Below are 19,625 nucleotides of genomic sequence, written 5' to 3'. Positions count from 1 at the left end.
GACCTTAGCTTAAAATGGCCAAAGTCTCTCACTGCATCCAGGACCATCTCCAATTGTCCTGACCTGTATCCGGCCACTGGACCCAGATGGCTTTGGAGGGGAAAGAGAAGCAGGTGACCTTGCCCAGCCCCCCCTCACTGAAATCCAATTCACTTGCATGTCACGGGTCACTATCCTGATGTCATGGTCCCCTTCGAGAACAAAGGACAAACAACAACTGATCCAGAAACTGAGCCTCAGTGGCATGAAATGATTTGTTTGCATGGCTAGGGTAGTAACACAGTTGGCACTAAGGTGTCTTAGAATGAGCTATGAATTTGAAGTTGGAATACTTAAGTCCAAATCTCAGTTCCATCACTGAAGTGACCAAAATCACTTCACCTTTATTTTCAGGCAACTAGGAGCATAAATAATAGAGTTCTGGATTCTAGATCAGAAGGAAATGTAGTCAAATCTGGCCTGAGACCTTACTAACTGTATGATTCTGGGCAAGTCACTTAACTCCTGTTTGCCTCAGATTTCCCAATTGTAAAATGATAGAAAAACAGCCTCTGTCTCTCAGAGTTCTTGTGAGGGTCAAAGCAGATAATATTTGTCAAAGTGCTCAGCAGAGTGTCTAGCACATAATGCTGATTAAATGTCTATTTTCTCCCCCTGGACTGGTGAGAGGCACCAAAGAGTTGAAAAAGCATGAGATTTAGGAGCTGAATTTGAATCCTCACTCTATTCCTTACTAATTGTATGATCTTGGACAAGTGATTTTCTTTATGGGAGATTAATTTGCTTTATCTGTAAAATCAGGGAGTTGGTCTAAGGGCTAACTAAGATAGTAGAGAAAGACATTTTTGTTGTTGTTTAGTCATTTCCAGTTATGTCTGATTCTTCGTGACCCCATTTGGGGCTTTCTTGGCAAAAATACTGGAGTGGTTTGACAGCTCATTTTATAGATGAGAAATCTAAGTGAAAGAGAAGCCAGTCCAATTAATTCCTTGTCTTATGGATCCTGCATCCAGAGTACTGGCCCTTGAACAACTTCTGGAAAGCATGGTGATTATGACTAATATTACCAACTCATATTTTATGATGCAGTAATATTAACAGAGCAATTTTTTTCACAGTGGTCATGTAAAAATTATTTTTTATATTGGATTTCATTTGTTTCATTGTTTCAATGTTTCAAAAACCATGTTTCAATGGTTTCCTTGGTGGAGAACAGATGCAGTCAGTCCACACCACTTCCAAGGGCAGTCTGACCTAGATACAAATATAATTGGAAAAATATCTAACAAAATAAATAAAAATACAATAAAACATGGGTAATATTAATATGTAGTTTTAAAAGTCAATATACAGTCCACAAGGACTATTATATATGGTTTAATGGCCCCTATTTCTACTTGAGTTTGATATAACTGGTATAGAGAACTCTGGGGAAGGAAATACTCTTTACCAATGCACCAATGTAGATTAGAACCTGTCTGCTTGACAACTTTTAGTCTTAGATATTTGCCCAAGGTCTTGCAATCAGTATGTGTGTTCTCCAAGAGGAGGTTCTTGAACCCAAAACTAAATCTAATACTTCATTTTGAATCTGATTATAATGTTCTGACTAGGGCAGAGTAAACGGAGCTATACCATCTTTAAACAATTGTAGCCCAAGACCCACTGGCTCTCTTATGCTCAAGTCTACTGGACACTTGTGTCTACAGACCTCTCTCTGTCTGCCACCTTTTATTATGCTAATACTTCTGAGAGAACCTGGTTTAAAAAGTAGCATTTTCAAGGTTCATTGAGGCTCTGCTATCTCTATTATTCATGCTCCAGTGGCTAGAGTATCAAACTGGATTGTTTCTAAGGGGAAGGATCCAAGGAAATCATGGGTTCCCTAGATAAACTGAAGTGTCCTTGACCTTGCAGTCCCCAGGGAAATCAATCCAGAGGAAGGAGCAATTCAGCTAAAAGTCATACAGATGCCATCCAGCTGTAGCTTACCGAAAAGGAGGCTATTTCTTCTTCCTCAAACTCCTCCAGAACTTCTGCTTTAGCTTCTGCAATCAGCTCCCGTAGCGGTCCGCTGTCTTCCACCTCTGACACAAAAGGATGCTAGGAAGGAGAAGGAATAAAAGGGAAATTTGGACCTGGATTCTTCTCCAGCAAAATGGGGAGAGTGCAAAGGGATCCCTCTATGTTAGCCACAAAATGCAATAATTTCCAGTGGACTAGAAGGCTACCTCTTTCTTTTGTGGGTCATCTGCTCACGCACATAAAGGTTTTTTGGATAGAATTTATGGCTATAAAGGGAAATAGAGGAGGAGGCTGGCAGGAGCTGTAGCCTTGGTTGGGACGGGCGCTAATTCTTCCTTCTTTCCATTACCTTTTGCATTTTCTTTCCACTTAAACCAGAAATGAACTGAGTCACTGATCTTTAGTAAGTGTGGACTTTCATTTTAGAGGATTTAGCTGAAGTGGTTCTTAAATGTAGTATTTGATGCTGTTTGTGAGGTTGCTGGAGGCAGCTAGTTGGGCAATGAATAGAAAGTTGGACCTGAAGTCAAGCAAACTCATCTGCATGAGTTCAAATCTGCCCTTAGAAACTTATCAGCTGTGTGATCTTGGGCAAATTACTTAGCCCTGTTTGCCTCAGTTTCCTTATCTGTGAGCTGGAAAAGCAATGATAAATCATCCCAATATCTTTGCCAAGAAAACCCTAAATGGGGTCAAGAAGAGTCAGTTATAACTGAAAAATTACTGAACAGCAAAAGGAGTTTACTGGCAATACTTTGATATCTGAGGAAGAGGGTAAGTTGGCCAATAATTAGAAACTGCACAAAGTCAGTTACTGATACCATGACTTCTTATAATTTTTGGTATGTATGTCACTTCAACTTCTGGACAGTATTCTAGTCTTACCAAGTTTTCTTGGGCATAAGCTACAGTAAAACCTGGTTCATAGGACTCCTGAGTCTTAATACAAAATGAATACAAGTCTGGGTTTCTATAAAGGCTCTGAAACAAGAGAGAAATGATGAGACAGCAGCTAAGATCTGTATCATGGTCCGATGATAAAATGGTTGGACTAGGATGGGGTGGGATGGAGAAATGCCCTTTATACCTATTTGATAGTTCCTCATTTAGAACTAGTTCTTTGTGACAAAAAAATGTTCGCCTCAGTTTCAATGGGTAACCAAGGAATAAGCACAAAAAAGACACTAAAAGGATCCTTTGGCACAAACCCTTTTCTTTTTATTATTATTATAGTTTTTTATTTACAAGATATATGCATGGGTAATTTTTCAGCATTGACCCTTGCAAAACCTTCTGTTCCAAATTTTCCCCTCCTTCCCTCCACCCCCTTTCCTAGATGGCAGGTAGTCCAATACATGTTAAATATGTTAAAATATATGTTAAATCCAATATATATATATATATATATATATATATATATATATATATATTTATACAGTTATCTTGCTGCACAAGAAAAATTGGGTCTAGAAAAAAAGAAAAAAACCTGAGAAGGAAAACAAAAAATACAAGCAAACAATAACAGGAAGAGTGAAAATGCTATGTTGTGGTCCACACTCATTTCCCACTCTCTGGGTGGAGATAACTCTCTAAGTCATTACTGAACAACTGGAACTGCACAAACCCTTTTCAAAGGCCTTTTGAAAGACAGAAAAATCACATTTATTTATTCCAAATCATATTAGTTCATGTAATTAGAGTACTTTAAAATTTTACATAGCCTTTCAACAAGTCCTTGAAATAGAGCAATCATTATTCCGATTTTATGGCTAAAGAAACTGAGGCTGAGAAAGGAATAGTGATTTTTCTACTTACTCACTGCTTACGTAACCAGGCATGAAGGACAGGTAGTTAATGTTTGGCAAGGGGAGATGGAGGGTCATGTGTGAGGATATTGTGAGGGCTATCTTCCTCAATGAGGGTCTAGGACTATTTCTTTTTTGTCTTTGTATTCTTAGCACTTGACCCATTAAACTTTTAACAAACTCTTGTTAATTGACTGACTTATTCTCAGATCTCCCTTCATCGTTGAGGATCATTTGGGTAAAACACTGATACTCCATCATGGTGGTCATTTGAACAGAAAACAGTGGAAGGTGGTAGAGATATTGAGGTATTAGTCACACCTTGGAGATGGGCTGCTTACCTGCAGGAGCTGACAGGCAGACCATCGGATCTCAGGATCCCTCTCCAAGGATTTCCTCAGGAAGTCTTTAAACTCTTCTGACCTAAAAGGAATATCCAAGAAACTGCTCGCTTAACCTCGTGGCTGACATTCAGGGTCATCCCTAACAACTCTCATCCACCTTTGACGTACATGGAAAGGCCACCTTACAGACTTCTTCACACTCCCAAAAGCCTTTATTTCCTTCTTTGAAAGTGGAGGGGATAATCAGGAAGTAGAGAGGGTTAAAGACGAATGTTTAAATGGTGAAAGGTCTCACGCAATCCTTGTGCAGCATTAGGTGGTAAGTTGGATGGAGTACAGTACTGGAGGTGGGGAAGATGATCTCAAATCCTGCTTCATCCATTTGTTAGCAGCATGACCTTGGTCATTTAGCCTCTCTTGGGTCAGTTTTCTCATCTGTAAAATGGGTTTAATAATAGTGCTTACCCCACACATTGTTGTGTTCAAATGTGATATGTAAAGAATTTAGCAAATCTTAAAGCAGCATATTAATGTTAGCTATTATTATCAATAACTTCTTTCCAAGAAAAAAAGAAGCATTAGAGATGGAATATATGTATATATTAATAAGAGCTAATATTTATATAGTGCTTACCAGGAGATGGAGATATATTAATAATTGCTAACATTTATGTAATATGTGCCAGGAAATGGGTTAAGCATTTTACACTTATTATCCCATTTGATCAATATCCGGATTTTACAGATGAGAAAACTGAGGCAGATAGAGGTTGTGAACTACTGAGCATGACATATCTATGAAGTGTCTGAGGCTGGATTTGAACCAGATCTTCCTGATTCTAGATACAGTGTTCTCTCTACTGTGTCACCTAGCTGCTTAGTATATTGATTTCTAGATAATGATAAAAGGGAGAGAAATGGGTCTCATGAGAAGAGGTGCTGTGTGTTTTATGTCATCTAGTTGTCTCTGGTACATGGGATAGAGACTTGCACAGAGTTGGAATGTTAGAAGTCTTGTTATTTCATCTACATTCCACATATACTTGTATGTCTACATGTTGTCTCTCCTGATGGACTATAAGCTCTTTGAGGGCAGGGATAGTCTCTTTTTGTCCTTACAACTCTAACACAGATACCAAGTGCTTAAAAAACACTTGTTATTCACTTTCTTCTCTCACTTTTTAAATTTGAGTCATTGTACAAAATGACTAATATGGAAATGTTTTATATAATTGCATACTTATAAACTACATTAGATTGCTTACCATCTTAGGGAGGGGGAAAGGAGAAAGGGAGGGATAGAATTTGAAACGCAAAACTTTTTTTGTTTAAAATTTTGTTTTAACATGTAATTGGGAAAAATTATTAAGAAAAATAAATACTTGTTCCTTTACTGAATTGAACTGTTGAATTGGAATGATATGTTTTTTGCTCTGAGACCAAAGTCTCAGTTCTCAGCCTCACTCTTCTAAGGATTAAGGGTTTCAGACTTAGTCCCCTGGAAGGGGGAAGATCTATGAAAAATCATGTAAGTGAACTTTTATTTTTAATAGTGAATACTGTGATGAGTATGTTTTGGGAGAAAAGACTGGGAACAGTATCCTGATCCAATCCAAATGCCATCCTTAAGAAAAAATTTTCCCCTGAAAACATCAGCAGGTTGTGATCTCTCCCCACTTTGGACCTTACACAGCACTTCGCTGGGTATGTGCAACATCTCCCTAATAGGTCTGAGGGCAAGGATCAATCATATTTCTTAACTAGCCCATCATCCCTGACTCACATCCTTATCTACTTACAATGATTTGCACCCAGTTAGCTTCTAGGGCCCATAGGATATCATGAAATAGAACGGAAAAATTGAACTTGAGATAGAACAGAACTTAGAGATTTCCTACTTTTTGGCCTTTTAGAAAAGAAAACCCATTTCTACAGAGGGAAAGTCAATTGTTCCAGCTCCCTTCAAGCTGGGATTGAAATGCAGATTTTTTGATTCCAAATCCAATAAACCATTGCTGACTTGAATCAAAGGAAATTGAAAGGAAGGAGAAAAACCTTTTAGACCTTTATTTACATTCTAAGCCTAGTGAAACTACAAGGACAGCAATAAAGGTCCAGACCAGGGATGCTAGACTAGTAGCAGCACCAAGGAAGGAAGATAAAGATTTGCCTTCATGGAAGAACAATCACAAAAGTCTTGTGGAGGGATTTGTTTTTTCAGTCAGTGAACAAATAGTGAATTCCTACCCTCTTTACTGTTTATGTCCTTGAGAACTGAGTAAACTGGGAGTGGATCAGTTGGGCAATCTGTAACTTAGAGACGACTTCTTCCTACGTCACTAGTTGTACCCACAGGTTTGGTCTGCAGTCACTTCCTTCCCCCTCCAAATCCTTTTGGATCCTGAAATCTTGTCCCTAAATCTTGATAATCCTGGTTAGATCCCTGCTGAATGATGCAAAATCTCCGGGGCACCATGTCACCATGACTGCTTTCCACCAGCTACCACCGCTCCTTTTTCTGCCTGACTGCCTTCATCCTCCCCTATGCTTAATACTGGCACCTCCCATGGGTCTATTAGTTCCCTAGGCTCTGACTATTTCTAATCTGGCCTGCTTTTTCCTCGGCACTGCTGCAGTTTCAATGAAAGGGAGGGGAGCACTTGCCATTGCTGAGGGTAGCGCAGAGTGGGTGGTGGGGACTTGTGGATCTTTAGCAGCACCCGCATGGGGTTCAGCTCATGATGGGGAGGTTCCATTTCAGCCATCTCTATCAGTGTGATCCCCAGGGACCAGATGTCAGCCTTGTAGTCATAGGGAGCCTCCTTGGACGTCTCACACTGGATGACTTCTGGTGCCATCCTGTAGCCAGAAGCACAGATTCGTCATAAGTGTCCATCTTGGTTCCCTGAACGACCCCCTCCCTCTGCCCTTAAGTTGCCAAGAAAAGAAGAACCAAAAGACTAAAATTGGGGGTGGGGTAGTCAGTAGACTGATGTTTTGGAATGCCCCATCCCTCTCCTTAATAGTCTTTCCTAAAGGGCCTTAAAGAAAGCCTGATTTTTTAGGGGCAGGCTGGGGGAAACAAGCAAGGGAGGAAAGTCTTAAGATCATTGATATTGGACAGGAAAGCACACAATAAGTTTTTTAGTCCAATCCTTGCCAGAAAGAAAATTGCGGTCCAAGGAAAAATAATTCACCCAAAGGCCACACAGGGTTTGGACCCAAGTCCTCTGACTCCCAGTGTCCTCTCTTGTACCTCTATTTCTTTGCACCTAATATTCAAAGCAGGAGATTGAGAAGCCACCTTAAAATAAAATTTCCCCAAAGGGAAATTAACTGAATGACCAAGAAGAAAGGTAGAAAAATACACCGCTCTCTTTCTCCTCTTTGAAGAGGTAGGGGACTAGAGGTGAAGAATATCATATGCACATTGTCAGACACAGCGGAGGTGGTCATTGGTTTGTCACATGAGCAAAAATTTAATTGGATAGAGGGAAGGGGTGGGCAATATCTGGAAATGAGCGTTATTGTCAAAATGTATCAGTATGTTAAAAAAAAGAATATTGTTTACAGAGTAGGGGACATGGAGAAGGAGTTTTGTGAGATGAACTGTGGTCTCTTCAATAGTTATTATGTATATACTCCATGGCTTTCTGCTAAATCTGCTATTCTTGAAACCAGCCATCTGGCTTCTTTTCTTGATTTCCCACCTAGCCTTTGGATTTGGCTATAACATGAACTTCCCTCGACAAACTGTGCATCTTCTCAGATTACACTACTTGGGCCATGCCCATCTCTTACCCAGGAGGACCCTTAATCACTCCAAGTATCTGTCCTATCCCCTTCCTCTCTAAGAAGCCAGAATCCAAAGGCTAGAGCTAGTCGACCCCTCTGTGTTCTAAATATTGACGCCCAAAGCTTAGCCAATCTCCCATCTCACCCCATCCCTGAGTAGGAGCCATGGGCTCCCTTGGAAGTTGGACACTTTGTCCAGCCCCTGGGTCCCTAGAGCTAGTGGACCCCTCTGTGTTCTAAATATTGACGCCCAAAGCTCAGCCAATCTCCCATCTCACTCCATCCCTGAGTAGGAGCCATGGGCTCCCTTGGAAGTTGGACACTTTGTCCAGACCCTGGGCCCCTAGCTGTACCAGTATGGTGTCCCGATGAAGGAAGCTCTTCGCTGTAAGGTGCGGGAATTCTTGGCCGACACTCCAAAATCAGCTGTTTTAAGGAAAGAGATGAAGGAGGTGAAGTGAGGGATAGAAAATAGAGATTTTCTTTGTTCCTCCCAACTCCCATAGGATGAGTCTTTAAATACCTTTGATTATTTACTCACAAATTTATTTCTTTGTCTGCAAATCTACAGGCCTTTGTACTTTCCTATTTCTCTTCAACAATTAAACACTTGTTGAACACTTACTTTATTTGACTTATGCAAGGTATCCTACTAAATATAGGAAAAAGGACATAGTCCCTTTCCTTAAGGTACTTATAGAGATCTGACTATATTGAGAACAATTGCAGATTTTAAGGTAGGAAATAACGGAGCCAGAACTCTTTCCTTAAAAGAATATTTCAGCATGTGTGAGGCATGGATTAGAGTAGGGGAAAAAAAGGAGCTAAGGAGAAGAGCACTTAGTAGTCTACTACAATATTCTAGGCAAGAGATGATGTCAAATCAAACTAAGACAGCAGCATTTTAGTGGAAAGCAAGGGATAGATAATAGAAGATGGTGGACATAGAATCAATGGGATTTGGCAGCTCATTGTTAGGTGAGGAAAGAAGTGAGGAAGAGGAAAGAGACAAGAATGATTCTAATGTGTTAAATCAGAGTAATTGGGAGGATAATGATTCTCAATGGAAATGGAGAATTTGGGAGGAAATATAGATTCTATAGGGGAAGGTGATGATTTTAATTGTGGACATATGGAGTTTAAAGTGACACAATTATACATTTCAAAGGAGATTGCCAGAAATGTAGACCTGAAACCAAATGAGAGATCAGGTTTGGATGTCAATTTGGGAGCCATCTGTATAGAGAGAATAATTGGGGCCAAAGAAGGGATTAAAATTACTAAAGAAAAGATTTTAGAGTGAGAAGAAAAGGCACAACATGGATTTCATCTCCACTTAGAAAAAGAAGATGGTACAGCAAGGGGAATTTTAAAAGAATGGACCATAAGTTGGAGGAAAATGACAAAAATGCAGAGGAAGAGAAAGTATCAAGAAAACAGGTGGTTTAATGGCAAATATTGCAAAAATGAGCATGGAATTTGGGACTTGAGAAGAATTTGAGAGCGAACTAATCATAGATAAATGAAAGGATGATATTTCAAAGATAAGAGCCTAGTTTAAATTTGAGGGAATGGATTTGTATTGGACCCAATTAAGAGAGTATCAAGAAAACAGGGTAGTTAATAATGTCAAGTGTTGCAGAAAGTTCAAGGAAGATGAGAATTGAGAAAAGACCATTGGGTCATGCAATCGAGAGGCCATTGGTATTTTTTGAAATGGCAGTTTCATTAGTATGGTGGAGACAAAAAGGTCAGAATTCAGGAGCTGAGGAGTGAGGGAGTGGTGAGATGTAGCAAATGTAGATCATACCACCTAAAAGTTTAGCAATGAACAGGAAGAGAGATAAAAGCATTGCTTAATCATAAATCAAGAGAAGAGTGTTTCTTTTTTTTAAAGGAACATTTTGTAGGCAAAGAAGGAATTAGTAGAGTGGGAAATTTTGAAGATGAGATAGGAAACAATTGATAGGGGAAAGTTTCAAAGTATCTGAAAAGCTTATTAGAAGAGAAGGTTAATGTTGGCAAAGAGGAATTCTACTTCTTTTGATGATAATGGAAGGACAGGGATAATGTGTGAGAATGAATGGAGTTTATGAGGTGTAGTGTAGGAGAGATAGGGAATCTCAGAACAAATGGTTCCTTCTCAGTAAAGAAGACAAAGTTAATATTTGTTGAAGAAAATGAATGTGAGTGGAATTGGGGACTTTAGAAGGAAGGATCTGAACAGTTAACATGGGACATTTGAGAGGGAACTAATCATAGATAAATGAAAAGGATGATATTTCAAAGATAAGAGCCCAGTTAAAGTTTGAGGGCATGGATTTGTGTTGGACCCAATTATAATCTCTCTAATTCTAAAGAGGGAGATCTTGAGGTTTTTTTTTTTCCTTGAGAAGTAATGAGACAGGGTCCTGGGCTGAGCCTGAGAGGATGTGTTTTTAATGAGAGGCTTGAAGAAGGATGAAAAGGTTTGGAATAATCTCTTTGGTAAGAGGGATAGCGAAATGATTAGGAAGTGCAAAAGGATTGCCCTTCTGTAGTGAGGACCCATTGAGACTATGTAACATAAATTTGTAGTGAGTCTAGTAAATAAACAATTCTGAGAATCACTTATCTCCTTGACTGGCTACATTTAGTTAGTGACTAAGTCCCTCCTACTTTAGTTTAGACACTTATTATCTGCTATATGACCTTATTACAATGTTCTCCCTGTCTCTGGTCTTTCTTTCATCCTGCAGGTACTGTTAAATACATTGATTAAAACACTCTTTTGATTTTGCCATTCCTATCTCTTTAAAAAAAAAAACCCAAAAGCTTATAGGACAAAATCCAAACTCCTCTGGGCAATCAGCATCTTTCCTAAAGGGTCTGAACAGTTACTATGGGACATTTGAGAGGGAACTAATCATAGATAAATGAAAAGGATGATATTTCAAAGGAAAGAGCCTAGTTAAAGTTTGAGGGCATGGGTTTGTGTTGGACCCAATTATAATCTCTCTAATTCTAAAAAGGGAGATCTTGAGTTTTTTTTTCCCTTGAGAAGTAATGAGACAGGGTCCTGGACTGTGACTCTTCCTTTTGAGATCCCCTGTGTTTCAGCCTAAGGCATGCTGAGATGCAGGATCTTGCCTAAATTCAGACAAACTGGGGTTCTTTCCATTCCCTCATGAGGGGTCCCAGGGTACTCCAGAGGTGCCTACACCATTACAGCAGTCACCTTGAGACTGTCTCTAGGCCATGTGTGGGGCAGAATGAGAGAGTCTCTGGATGGCTTATAAGGACCAGGATGATGTCACCTGCCTGGGCAGCTGTGTTGACCGTGGCAAGTCTGTGTGGGGATTATCTCTGTCTGAGGGATGGGGCCTGGCTTGTGAGCAGTGAGTGGATCCTAGAATGCAGGGGAGTAACATGGAAAGTTTTTGTATGAGTCAGTCAGTAGGAATGAAATTTCCTAATGAAGATGATTGAGCTTGAACCAGGGAGTGGGTTTAATGGTCTGAGAAGAGAATAGGGAGAAGGAAGGGGAAATCGGTATCTCAGTGGAGTCAGAAAAGACTTTTCATTCCCTTACATCAATCCAACATTGCTTTGTTCTGGTCCCTTATCAGCAGGAAGGTATATTTGGGGTGATATGCACAATAAAGAGTAGCATATATGGAGGGGACTAGATACTTGTTGCAGGGGGATAGTGGCAGGAGTGTGTATATGTGTGAGATTTACAAACACATAAAGGATCTGTGATTCCGTCACATTTTGGGGACATTTTAGATTTGGGTCCTCCCTCTACAATCACAGATTGTATCCCATTTGTGATTTAGCTGGGCAGTTAGATAGTTCAGTAGATAATAAGTATCAGCCTTTGTAGCCAAATCCTGTTTTAGAATAACTAGATATTTGGCACTAGGCAAATCACTTAATCCTTTGGTGTCAGTTTTCCCCATCTGTGAAATGAGGATAATAATAGTGCCTAAAAATGTTAAGAGAATCAAATGAGGTAATATGTGTAAAGAAAGCACTTTGAAAATCTTAAAGTGACATATAAATGTTGGCTATATAGCTAGTAGTAGTAGTACAATAGTAACTTAATCTTGGTGAACTCTCTGAGGTAGATGAGGTTAAGTGATGTGCCCAGTGTCACACAACTAATAAATGTTAGAGATAAAATTTGAAGCCAGATATTGCTCACTGCAGTATTACAGCTCTTACCTGCTATCCATCTCATTTTCTGTTATGATTATGTGCAGAGTAGCTAGGCTAGGAATAAGGCCTGGACCTAGTTTAGTTTAATTGGGATAGGGACCTCACAGGAGGAAACTCTCTTTACCAATTCAGATTAGCACCTTTTATGGGCAAGAAACAATTATTTTAGGGATGGAAGAAGATTCAAACTGGAATTAGACTTGTTAGTCAATTATCATATAGTACCAACTGCCATAATAGAAAATGTATTAGTTCTGAAATCAGGTTCATATCTCACTTCTGATAATTTACTAGATACATGATCACAGGCAAGTCACATTGCCTAATTGCTTAGATGTTTGAATTATGTAATTGCATATTTAGTACTTTGAACACTTTAAAATGTGGCAACTACTAATCATCATCATTACTATTATTGTGAGGTAGTTCAAGAGTTATGTAAGCATGGGGGGTGTTGAAAGGCTTTTATAAGAAAAATATTGGGTGATGTGAAGATTTATATTGTGGATTTGCAATGTGTGGTGCACTGGAAGTTAATGTAAAGGCACATGGGTACACTTTTGTAGCAAGATCTAAGAGACAGATATCTTGGCCAGTTGGGGAGTGGGGAAATGGTGCAGGAATTGATATTGTTATAAAGGGTTGTGAGGAAGCAGGGAGTGTTGGGGGAGGATTTGGGGAGATGGTTCAGGGTTTTACTCACCAAGTTTGACATAGCCTTCAGAAGACAGCAGGACATTCCCAGCCTTGAGGTCCCGATGGATGATCCTAGATCCATGCAGGTATTCCAGAGCCTGCAACATCTGCTTGCAGACCACTTGGATCTGTACTTCTGTCAGCCCTTTCTCTAGCTCTACAAGGAGGAAAGAGAAAATGAGATCTTGGACTCAGTACTGGAAGTTCCAATCATCATCATCATCATCATCATCATTATCAACAACAATATCATTCTTAATGCCAGGATTTATAGTGTCCCACAAGCATTTGGTCCCTTCTATAGAGTGCTTTAAGGTTTGCTATGTCCTTTACATGTGATATTTATTATTATGTCTAGTTCACAGATAAGGAAACTGAGGCTAACAGGTTAAATTGCTTGCCCAGGGTGACATAGCTAATAAGCATCCAAGGCAGGATTCAAGCAGATCTTCTTGATTCCAAGGCAATGAGGAGTGTAGAAGATCCAGAGACCCTATTTCATAGCTTGGGTCTTAGCTTTCCCTTCTGTATAATGGGGACAAATACTTGGGTAAGATGTGATGTCTTCGAAGGGCTGCATTCTCAGAATTGTGGAAACTAGTGTCTAATTTAGTGGTAGTCTCCTTATTATACTTACCCAGAATGATGGCATCCACAGCACCCCCAGGGCAAAACTCAATAAGGATCTGAGGACCAGAGATGAGGAAGGAAGAGTCAAATGTCTTATGGGAATCTGTCTGAAGCTATGTCCTGTACCCTGTACCCCAGCATACACCTGATGTATATATCTCTATATCCCTCTTACATGTATACATTCACACACACACACACTCCACACACATACATATATATCAATCAGAGGACTTGTGTTTGAATTCCATCTCTGCTGTTTACTTCTCTACAATGAGGAGATCAGACCCTGATCTCTATGTTCCCTCCCAGCTCTAAATCAATAGTCCTATGACCCATTCACACGTATCCACTCTTCAAATACATTTTGAAATTTTGAATTTTGAAATACATCCCCATATATGTGGTACTTATGTTGCAATACTGCAATCCATTAACCAGACAGTCTCAAGTTGTTGCAGGAGGCTTAGAGAATAGCCAGCAAGTATGAGAGACTCTGGGGGTATTTCTGACTCCAAGTTCAGCACTTTCTCTATTTTCCATAGTGCTTCTCTCCACTAGTGAATGATCCACCAAAGACTTAAGTGTCTACTTTGTGCCGAGTACTGTCAGATTGTTGGAGAGATAGAAGGTGTACAAAAGGTGACTGTCTTCAAGAAGGTCAAGTTCAGAAGGTGGAAAGAACATTGGATTTGGGGGGAGGAGGAGTCAGAAGTTTGAGTCCTGGCTCTTCTAGCTATGTGACTGTGGGTATGTCACTTAATGGAAGGAGAAGGTAATAAGTATTTATATAGCACTTATTCCGTACCAATCACTGTTTTAAGTGTCTCTGTTTTTTTAAAACAAATGTCATCTCATTGGATCCTTACAACAACCCAGTAAAGAGAGAATGGATATCATATCATTCCTTATATCACATAGCAAAGGCAGGGACAGAATCGAATACCCCCATTTACCTGACTTCAAACTAAGTATTAGGAACAATAGAGATGCTCTGAGGATCTATATCAGTGCATGGGTTAGTACTTAATGGCCCCACCAACTTACCCAAAGTTTGCCCTCCCAATAGAGGGCATCCAGTAGTTGGACAATGTGTGGATGGTCACAGCTAGCCAAGATGTCAATCTCCATTATGTAATCCTCCAGCTCTTCCTCATTTTGAACCTCAATTAATTTGGCTGCAGCCAAGACCCCGGTCTCCTTATTCTGAGCCTGGAAGATACAGACACAAAGGATCCTTCTTGATTCAGTTCCTACCTTCCCTAACTTTCCCATGACCCACTTCCAAGAGGAATAAAAGGATCCACGGTTCTATTGATTTATAAGTTCCACCAAGAACCAAGGCCACAATTTATTCAGTAGTTATCTCATGAAGAAGTGAGCTTTCGCTTACCAGAGATCTTCAAGTAGAAGCTGGTTGACCATGTATGAGGGATGATGCAGAGGAGATTCAAGCTTGAGGGAAGAGTTGGATTGAATGGGCAACTCTAAGAAATCTAGGATTTCTAATTCTTAAATTATACCTATTGATAGGCATATCTCTAATTCTAACTCTATTTCTATTTCTAGTGAAATGTATTGTCCCAAAAATCTTAGTGTGATTTAAAGCTTTAACAATGAGCTCAAGATTGGACTAAGATTTGTGTGTGTGTGTGTGTGTGTGTGTGTGTGTGTGTGTATGAATGAATAAATGATTTCCTGGCAACTCTATGGACTTACTAGGAGGCCTTGACTGTGAGTCCTGTCATCTTTCTTCAACCAATGAATCAGTAAACATTTGTTATGTTGTTATATATATAATGTTTACTCTATAATTGGCAAGTGCTAAGACCTTTTCTTCATGGTATGAGTGGGAAATGGAGAAAATTCTCCATTCTCTTTCAGCACCCTTTACCTTCAGATAAATCCTTTCACAAAGTCATCCATTTGTTAAATCTTTATTAAATGCTTAACAAGTGCTGTTTCTCTGGATGTTGTTGGTGCCTCTAAATTGTCCAGCCTCTTTCTTCTAACCTATATCATCTCTATCCTATTTGTCTACTCTTCCTGGCTATCACCGCAGATTCCAGAGCTTTCAGATTTTTTTCCCACCTTCTTTTATACAAACTTTTCTCTTCCTTCAAGCTTGCTATATAGTTCCCAAATAATCCCATAAGGAATGACACCAATTTTTTTCCCCTTTTGGTCTGATTTTTTCTTATACAAATGACAAATGTAGAAATACGTCTAAAAAGATTGCACATATATAACCTATATCACATTGCTTGCTGCTTTGGGATAAGGGAGGTAAAGGAAGGAGGGAGAGAAATCTGAAACACAAAGTCTTTTTTTTTTTAATTTAATAGCCTTTTATTTACAGGATATATGCATGGGTAACTTTACAGCATTAACAATTGCCAAACCTCTTGTTCCATTTTTTCACCTCTTACCCCCCACCCCCTCCCCCAGATGGCAGGATGACCAGTAGATGTTAAGTACATTAAAATATAAATTAGATACACAATAAGTATACATGACCAAAACGTTATTTTGCTGTACAAAAAGAATCAGACTCTGAAATATTGTACAATTAGCTTGTGAACGAAATCAAAAATGCAGGTGGGCATAAATATAGGGATGAAACACAAAGTCTTACAAAGATGAATGTTGAAAACTATTTTTATATGTATTTGGGAAAATAAAATACTTTTGAAAAAAATAGAACCTCCTCCCCAAAGAAATATATCTTTTTTTAAATCATAAAGAAAAGGAATGGCATAAAGTGTGTGTGGGGGGGGTGAGAGACATAATCATTATAATTATTGTTGTTATTCAGTTATATCCAACTCTTCATGACTCCCTGGACTGTAACACACCAGAGCGTTCTGATTTGAGGGTCCATCTTTTGACATCATATCTTTTAGCATTTTAAATAATGACCATGAGGTTTTCTTGGCAAAAACATTGGCGTGATTTGCCATTTTCTTTTTCAAATTTATACTGACAAGAGTTAAGTGATTTACTCAGGGTCACTCAGCTAGCAAATGTTTAAGACAGATTTGAACTCGGGTTCTTCTGACTTCAGGCCCAGTGCTCTCTCCATAGTTCCACTCTGCTGCCCCAATGATTATAATACCCTCTCAATTGTACAATATTAAAAGCATACTTTTTAACATGCTTTCTCACCTATGATCTCATTTGAGCCTCATAACAACCTATGAAGTAGGTAAGATATCTATTCAGTTCAGTACAAGAAGTACTGAAGTACCTACTATAAGGACAAAAATGAAGCAATTCCTGCCCTCAAAGATCTTACATTCTATTGGAGAAAAACATACAAAGAAAATAAAATATAAAATAATTACAAAGTAATTCTCAAGATAAGTCTCTTGTTAGAAGCTGTACCTTGAAGAAATCCGGGGATTCCATGAGGCAGAAGTGAGGAGAGAGTGCATTCCAGGTGTGAGAGACAGCTTATGTAAAGGGAGATAGAGGATGAAATGTTATTATTGGAGAAATAGTAAGCAGACCAGCTTGATTTAAATAGAGAATATGAGGAGAATTGCAATAAGCCCAGAAAGATAGGCTAGAGCGACGTTTTAAGGAAGAATTTATATTTTATCCTAGAGGTAAGAAGGAGACACTGGGGTTTCTGAGTCAGAGGGCATGAGATGGTCAGATCTGTGCTTTAGGTATTGGCAGATATGCAGTAGAAAGATTGAATAGATAAATGGATAGAGCATCTATTAACTACTTATTGTGTGCCAGACACTGTGCTAAGTGCTGCAGCAGTGAGAGACAAATTAGAAGACTATTGTAATAGTCTAGGCAAAAAGTTATGATGAACTGAACTAAGAGAGTGACTGTATTAATAGAAAGAAGGAGACAGAGACTGGATAAACTTTAAAAGTAGAATGTACTGGCAAATGATAAGATATGAAAGAGTAAGGAAGAAGAAAGAGTCAAGATTAACATTAAGCTTGCAAACTCAGATCAGTGGAAAAACCTTCAAAAGAAATTGTTTTTCCTTTGTTCTCAAAGAGGACTATGACATAGAAAGTTAGGGAAAAGAGAGGGTTTTGGGGAAAAGATAATGAGGTTTGTTTTGGACATGTTGAGTTTCTGAGTTACCTATGGAAAATTCAATTTGAAATACCCAATAGGCAGTTCATGATATGGAATTGGAGCTCAGAAGAGATTCTAAGACTGGATTTATAAATATAGTAGTTGTTTGCATAGAGATGATAGCTGAATTTATGAAAACTGATTTAAATATCCATGAGAGTTAAGGAGATAAAAGGGAAGAAAATCCAAGTTAAAGATTTGGGGCACAGTCATGTACAAGGGAGGGGACATCCCAAAGCAAAGGAAACTGAAAAAGCGGTCAGACAGGTAAGTGGACATCCAGGAAGAGTGGAATATAATGAAAACTCAGGGAAAATAAGTGTCTATAATGAGGTAGTAGTTAATAGTGTTAAATATTGTAGAGAATGCAAGAAGTAGGAAGACTGAGAAAAAGTCACCTGGCTTAGCAATTAAGAGATCATTGGTAATTTTGACATGAATAGGTTCAGTTACATAATGAAATCAGAAGTCAAATTACAAATAGTTGAAGGGACTGCCTTTCTCTGGGATAGTTTCAGAGAAGACTTCTATAAACTGATGCAGAATGAAGTCAGCAGAACCAACAGAACAATTTGTACAATAATAATAGTTTTGAAAGACTTAGGAACTCTTATTAACACAAGAACCAACACAATTCTAGAAATATACTATCAATATCCAGATAGAGAGATTATGGATCAGGATACACACACACACACACACACACACACACACACACAGAGCTAAAGCAGAAATTAATTTTGCTCAACTATATATAATAAGGAATTCTGTTTTTCTTTCTTTCTTAATGAGGGAAAAGGGGAGGTAGGAAGAAAAGAATTCCGGGCTGAAAATAAATGCAAATTGAACTAATAAAAGATTAGCCTTCTTTGTTGTTAATTCATCAGTTTGCTTCTTCTTTAGGGTCTTTTGTGCCCTAAATCATGAAAATAGCTAAAATTGTTTTATCTCTTAAAATAATTCTTATTTTGCAAAGATATGAGATTGCAAGGATTAGGTTCTCTATCTTGCTGGAGCATAACCCAGAAATCATTTGCAAAGGATTGAGAAGTGAATTGGAGATGAGAAAGTAGAGGTGATGGAAATAAGAAAGAAGAAGAGGTAGTGAATTAAGCTTTTCCTAGGCGATTAATCATAAAAGGTAGAAGAGATAGAGTATAATAGCTTGAGGTCTTGGTAGGATCAAACAAAGTTTTTTGTTTTGCTTTGTTCTTAAAGATGAGGGAAAGCCCATTAAAATAGGAAAGGAGAAGAACTCTCTTTGCTGTGACTTACAGTTTTGCTAATTCCTTCCATCAACCAACAAATATTTATTAGATGTCTATTGCTTGCCAAGCATTGATTGTAGTAGACATTAGGGATACAAGCACAAAGAATTGAGGGTGTGGGGGGGGGGCAGAATTCCAAGGGATCTAACATTCTAATAGGGAAGACAAGGAGTACATACATTTATTTATTTATTTAGATTTTTTTTTTTTTGGATTAGGTGAAAGATGACATTCTTTGCCTTAACTTCTACCTAGCCCAAATCATCCTCTTCCAGAACGAAAGACAAACAACAACAAATACAAATATATACAGATTAGATAACTACCAAGTGGTTTGGGAAGGTGGCCTTAGAGTTAAAGAATAAGGAAAGGCTGCTTGCAGAAGGTTGTACTTGAGCAATTGGTCCTCTCTTCCTCAAAACCACCAATATTTCAAAGTAAAATGGGTAGATCTGAAATTTTCATATCTCTGCTTAAAATTTTTCAATTGCCTGTTATTATTATTACCTCTAGAATAAATCCCAATTCCTTAGCTTGGCATTGATAATCATGATAATTCACTATCATTGATAGTCATGATAATCTGTTACCACTCATATTTCTAAGTCTTACTTCCATATTGCTTCCTTTTAAGTACTTTACATTGAGTGATTGAATGAATAAAGTATTTAATAAACACTTAGCATACAAAGCACTGTACTTTGACATTCTTGGAAAATGTCTAGTAGACTTTATTCATTATCATTCATAATTAGGCA

General features: G+C 38.5%; 1 protein-coding gene across 2 annotated transcripts in view; it reads right to left on the bottom strand.

The window, feature by feature from the left end:
• Positions 1-19,625, bottom strand: part of LOC100925055 (serine/threonine-protein kinase 10) — a 63,825-nt gene that overhangs the window by 21,401 nt on the left and 22,799 nt on the right. For both annotated transcript variants that reach the window (XM_031950948.1, XM_031950949.1), the window contains exons 2-8: positions 14,543-14,707; positions 13,503-13,551; positions 12,873-13,022; positions 8,323-8,395; positions 6,839-7,033; positions 4,172-4,253; positions 1,993-2,103 (exon numbers count right to left, since the gene is read on the bottom strand). In XM_031950948.1, coding sequence (XP_031806808.1) covers positions 1,993-2,103; positions 4,172-4,253; positions 6,839-7,033; positions 8,323-8,395; positions 12,873-13,022; positions 13,503-13,551; positions 14,543-14,707 — 825 coding nt within the window. The remainder of the gene's footprint in view (positions 1-1,992; positions 2,104-4,171; positions 4,254-6,838; positions 7,034-8,322; positions 8,396-12,872; positions 13,023-13,502; positions 13,552-14,542; positions 14,708-19,625) is intronic.

Source organism: Sarcophilus harrisii, chromosome 2 (assembly GCF_902635505.1).
Source record: "Sarcophilus harrisii chromosome 2, mSarHar1.11, whole genome shotgun sequence".
Classification (NCBI taxonomy): Eukaryota; Metazoa; Chordata; class Mammalia; order Dasyuromorphia; family Dasyuridae; genus Sarcophilus; species Sarcophilus harrisii.
Note: the sequence above shows the minus strand (reverse complement) of the source record. Positions and strands in the feature narration are given on the sequence as shown.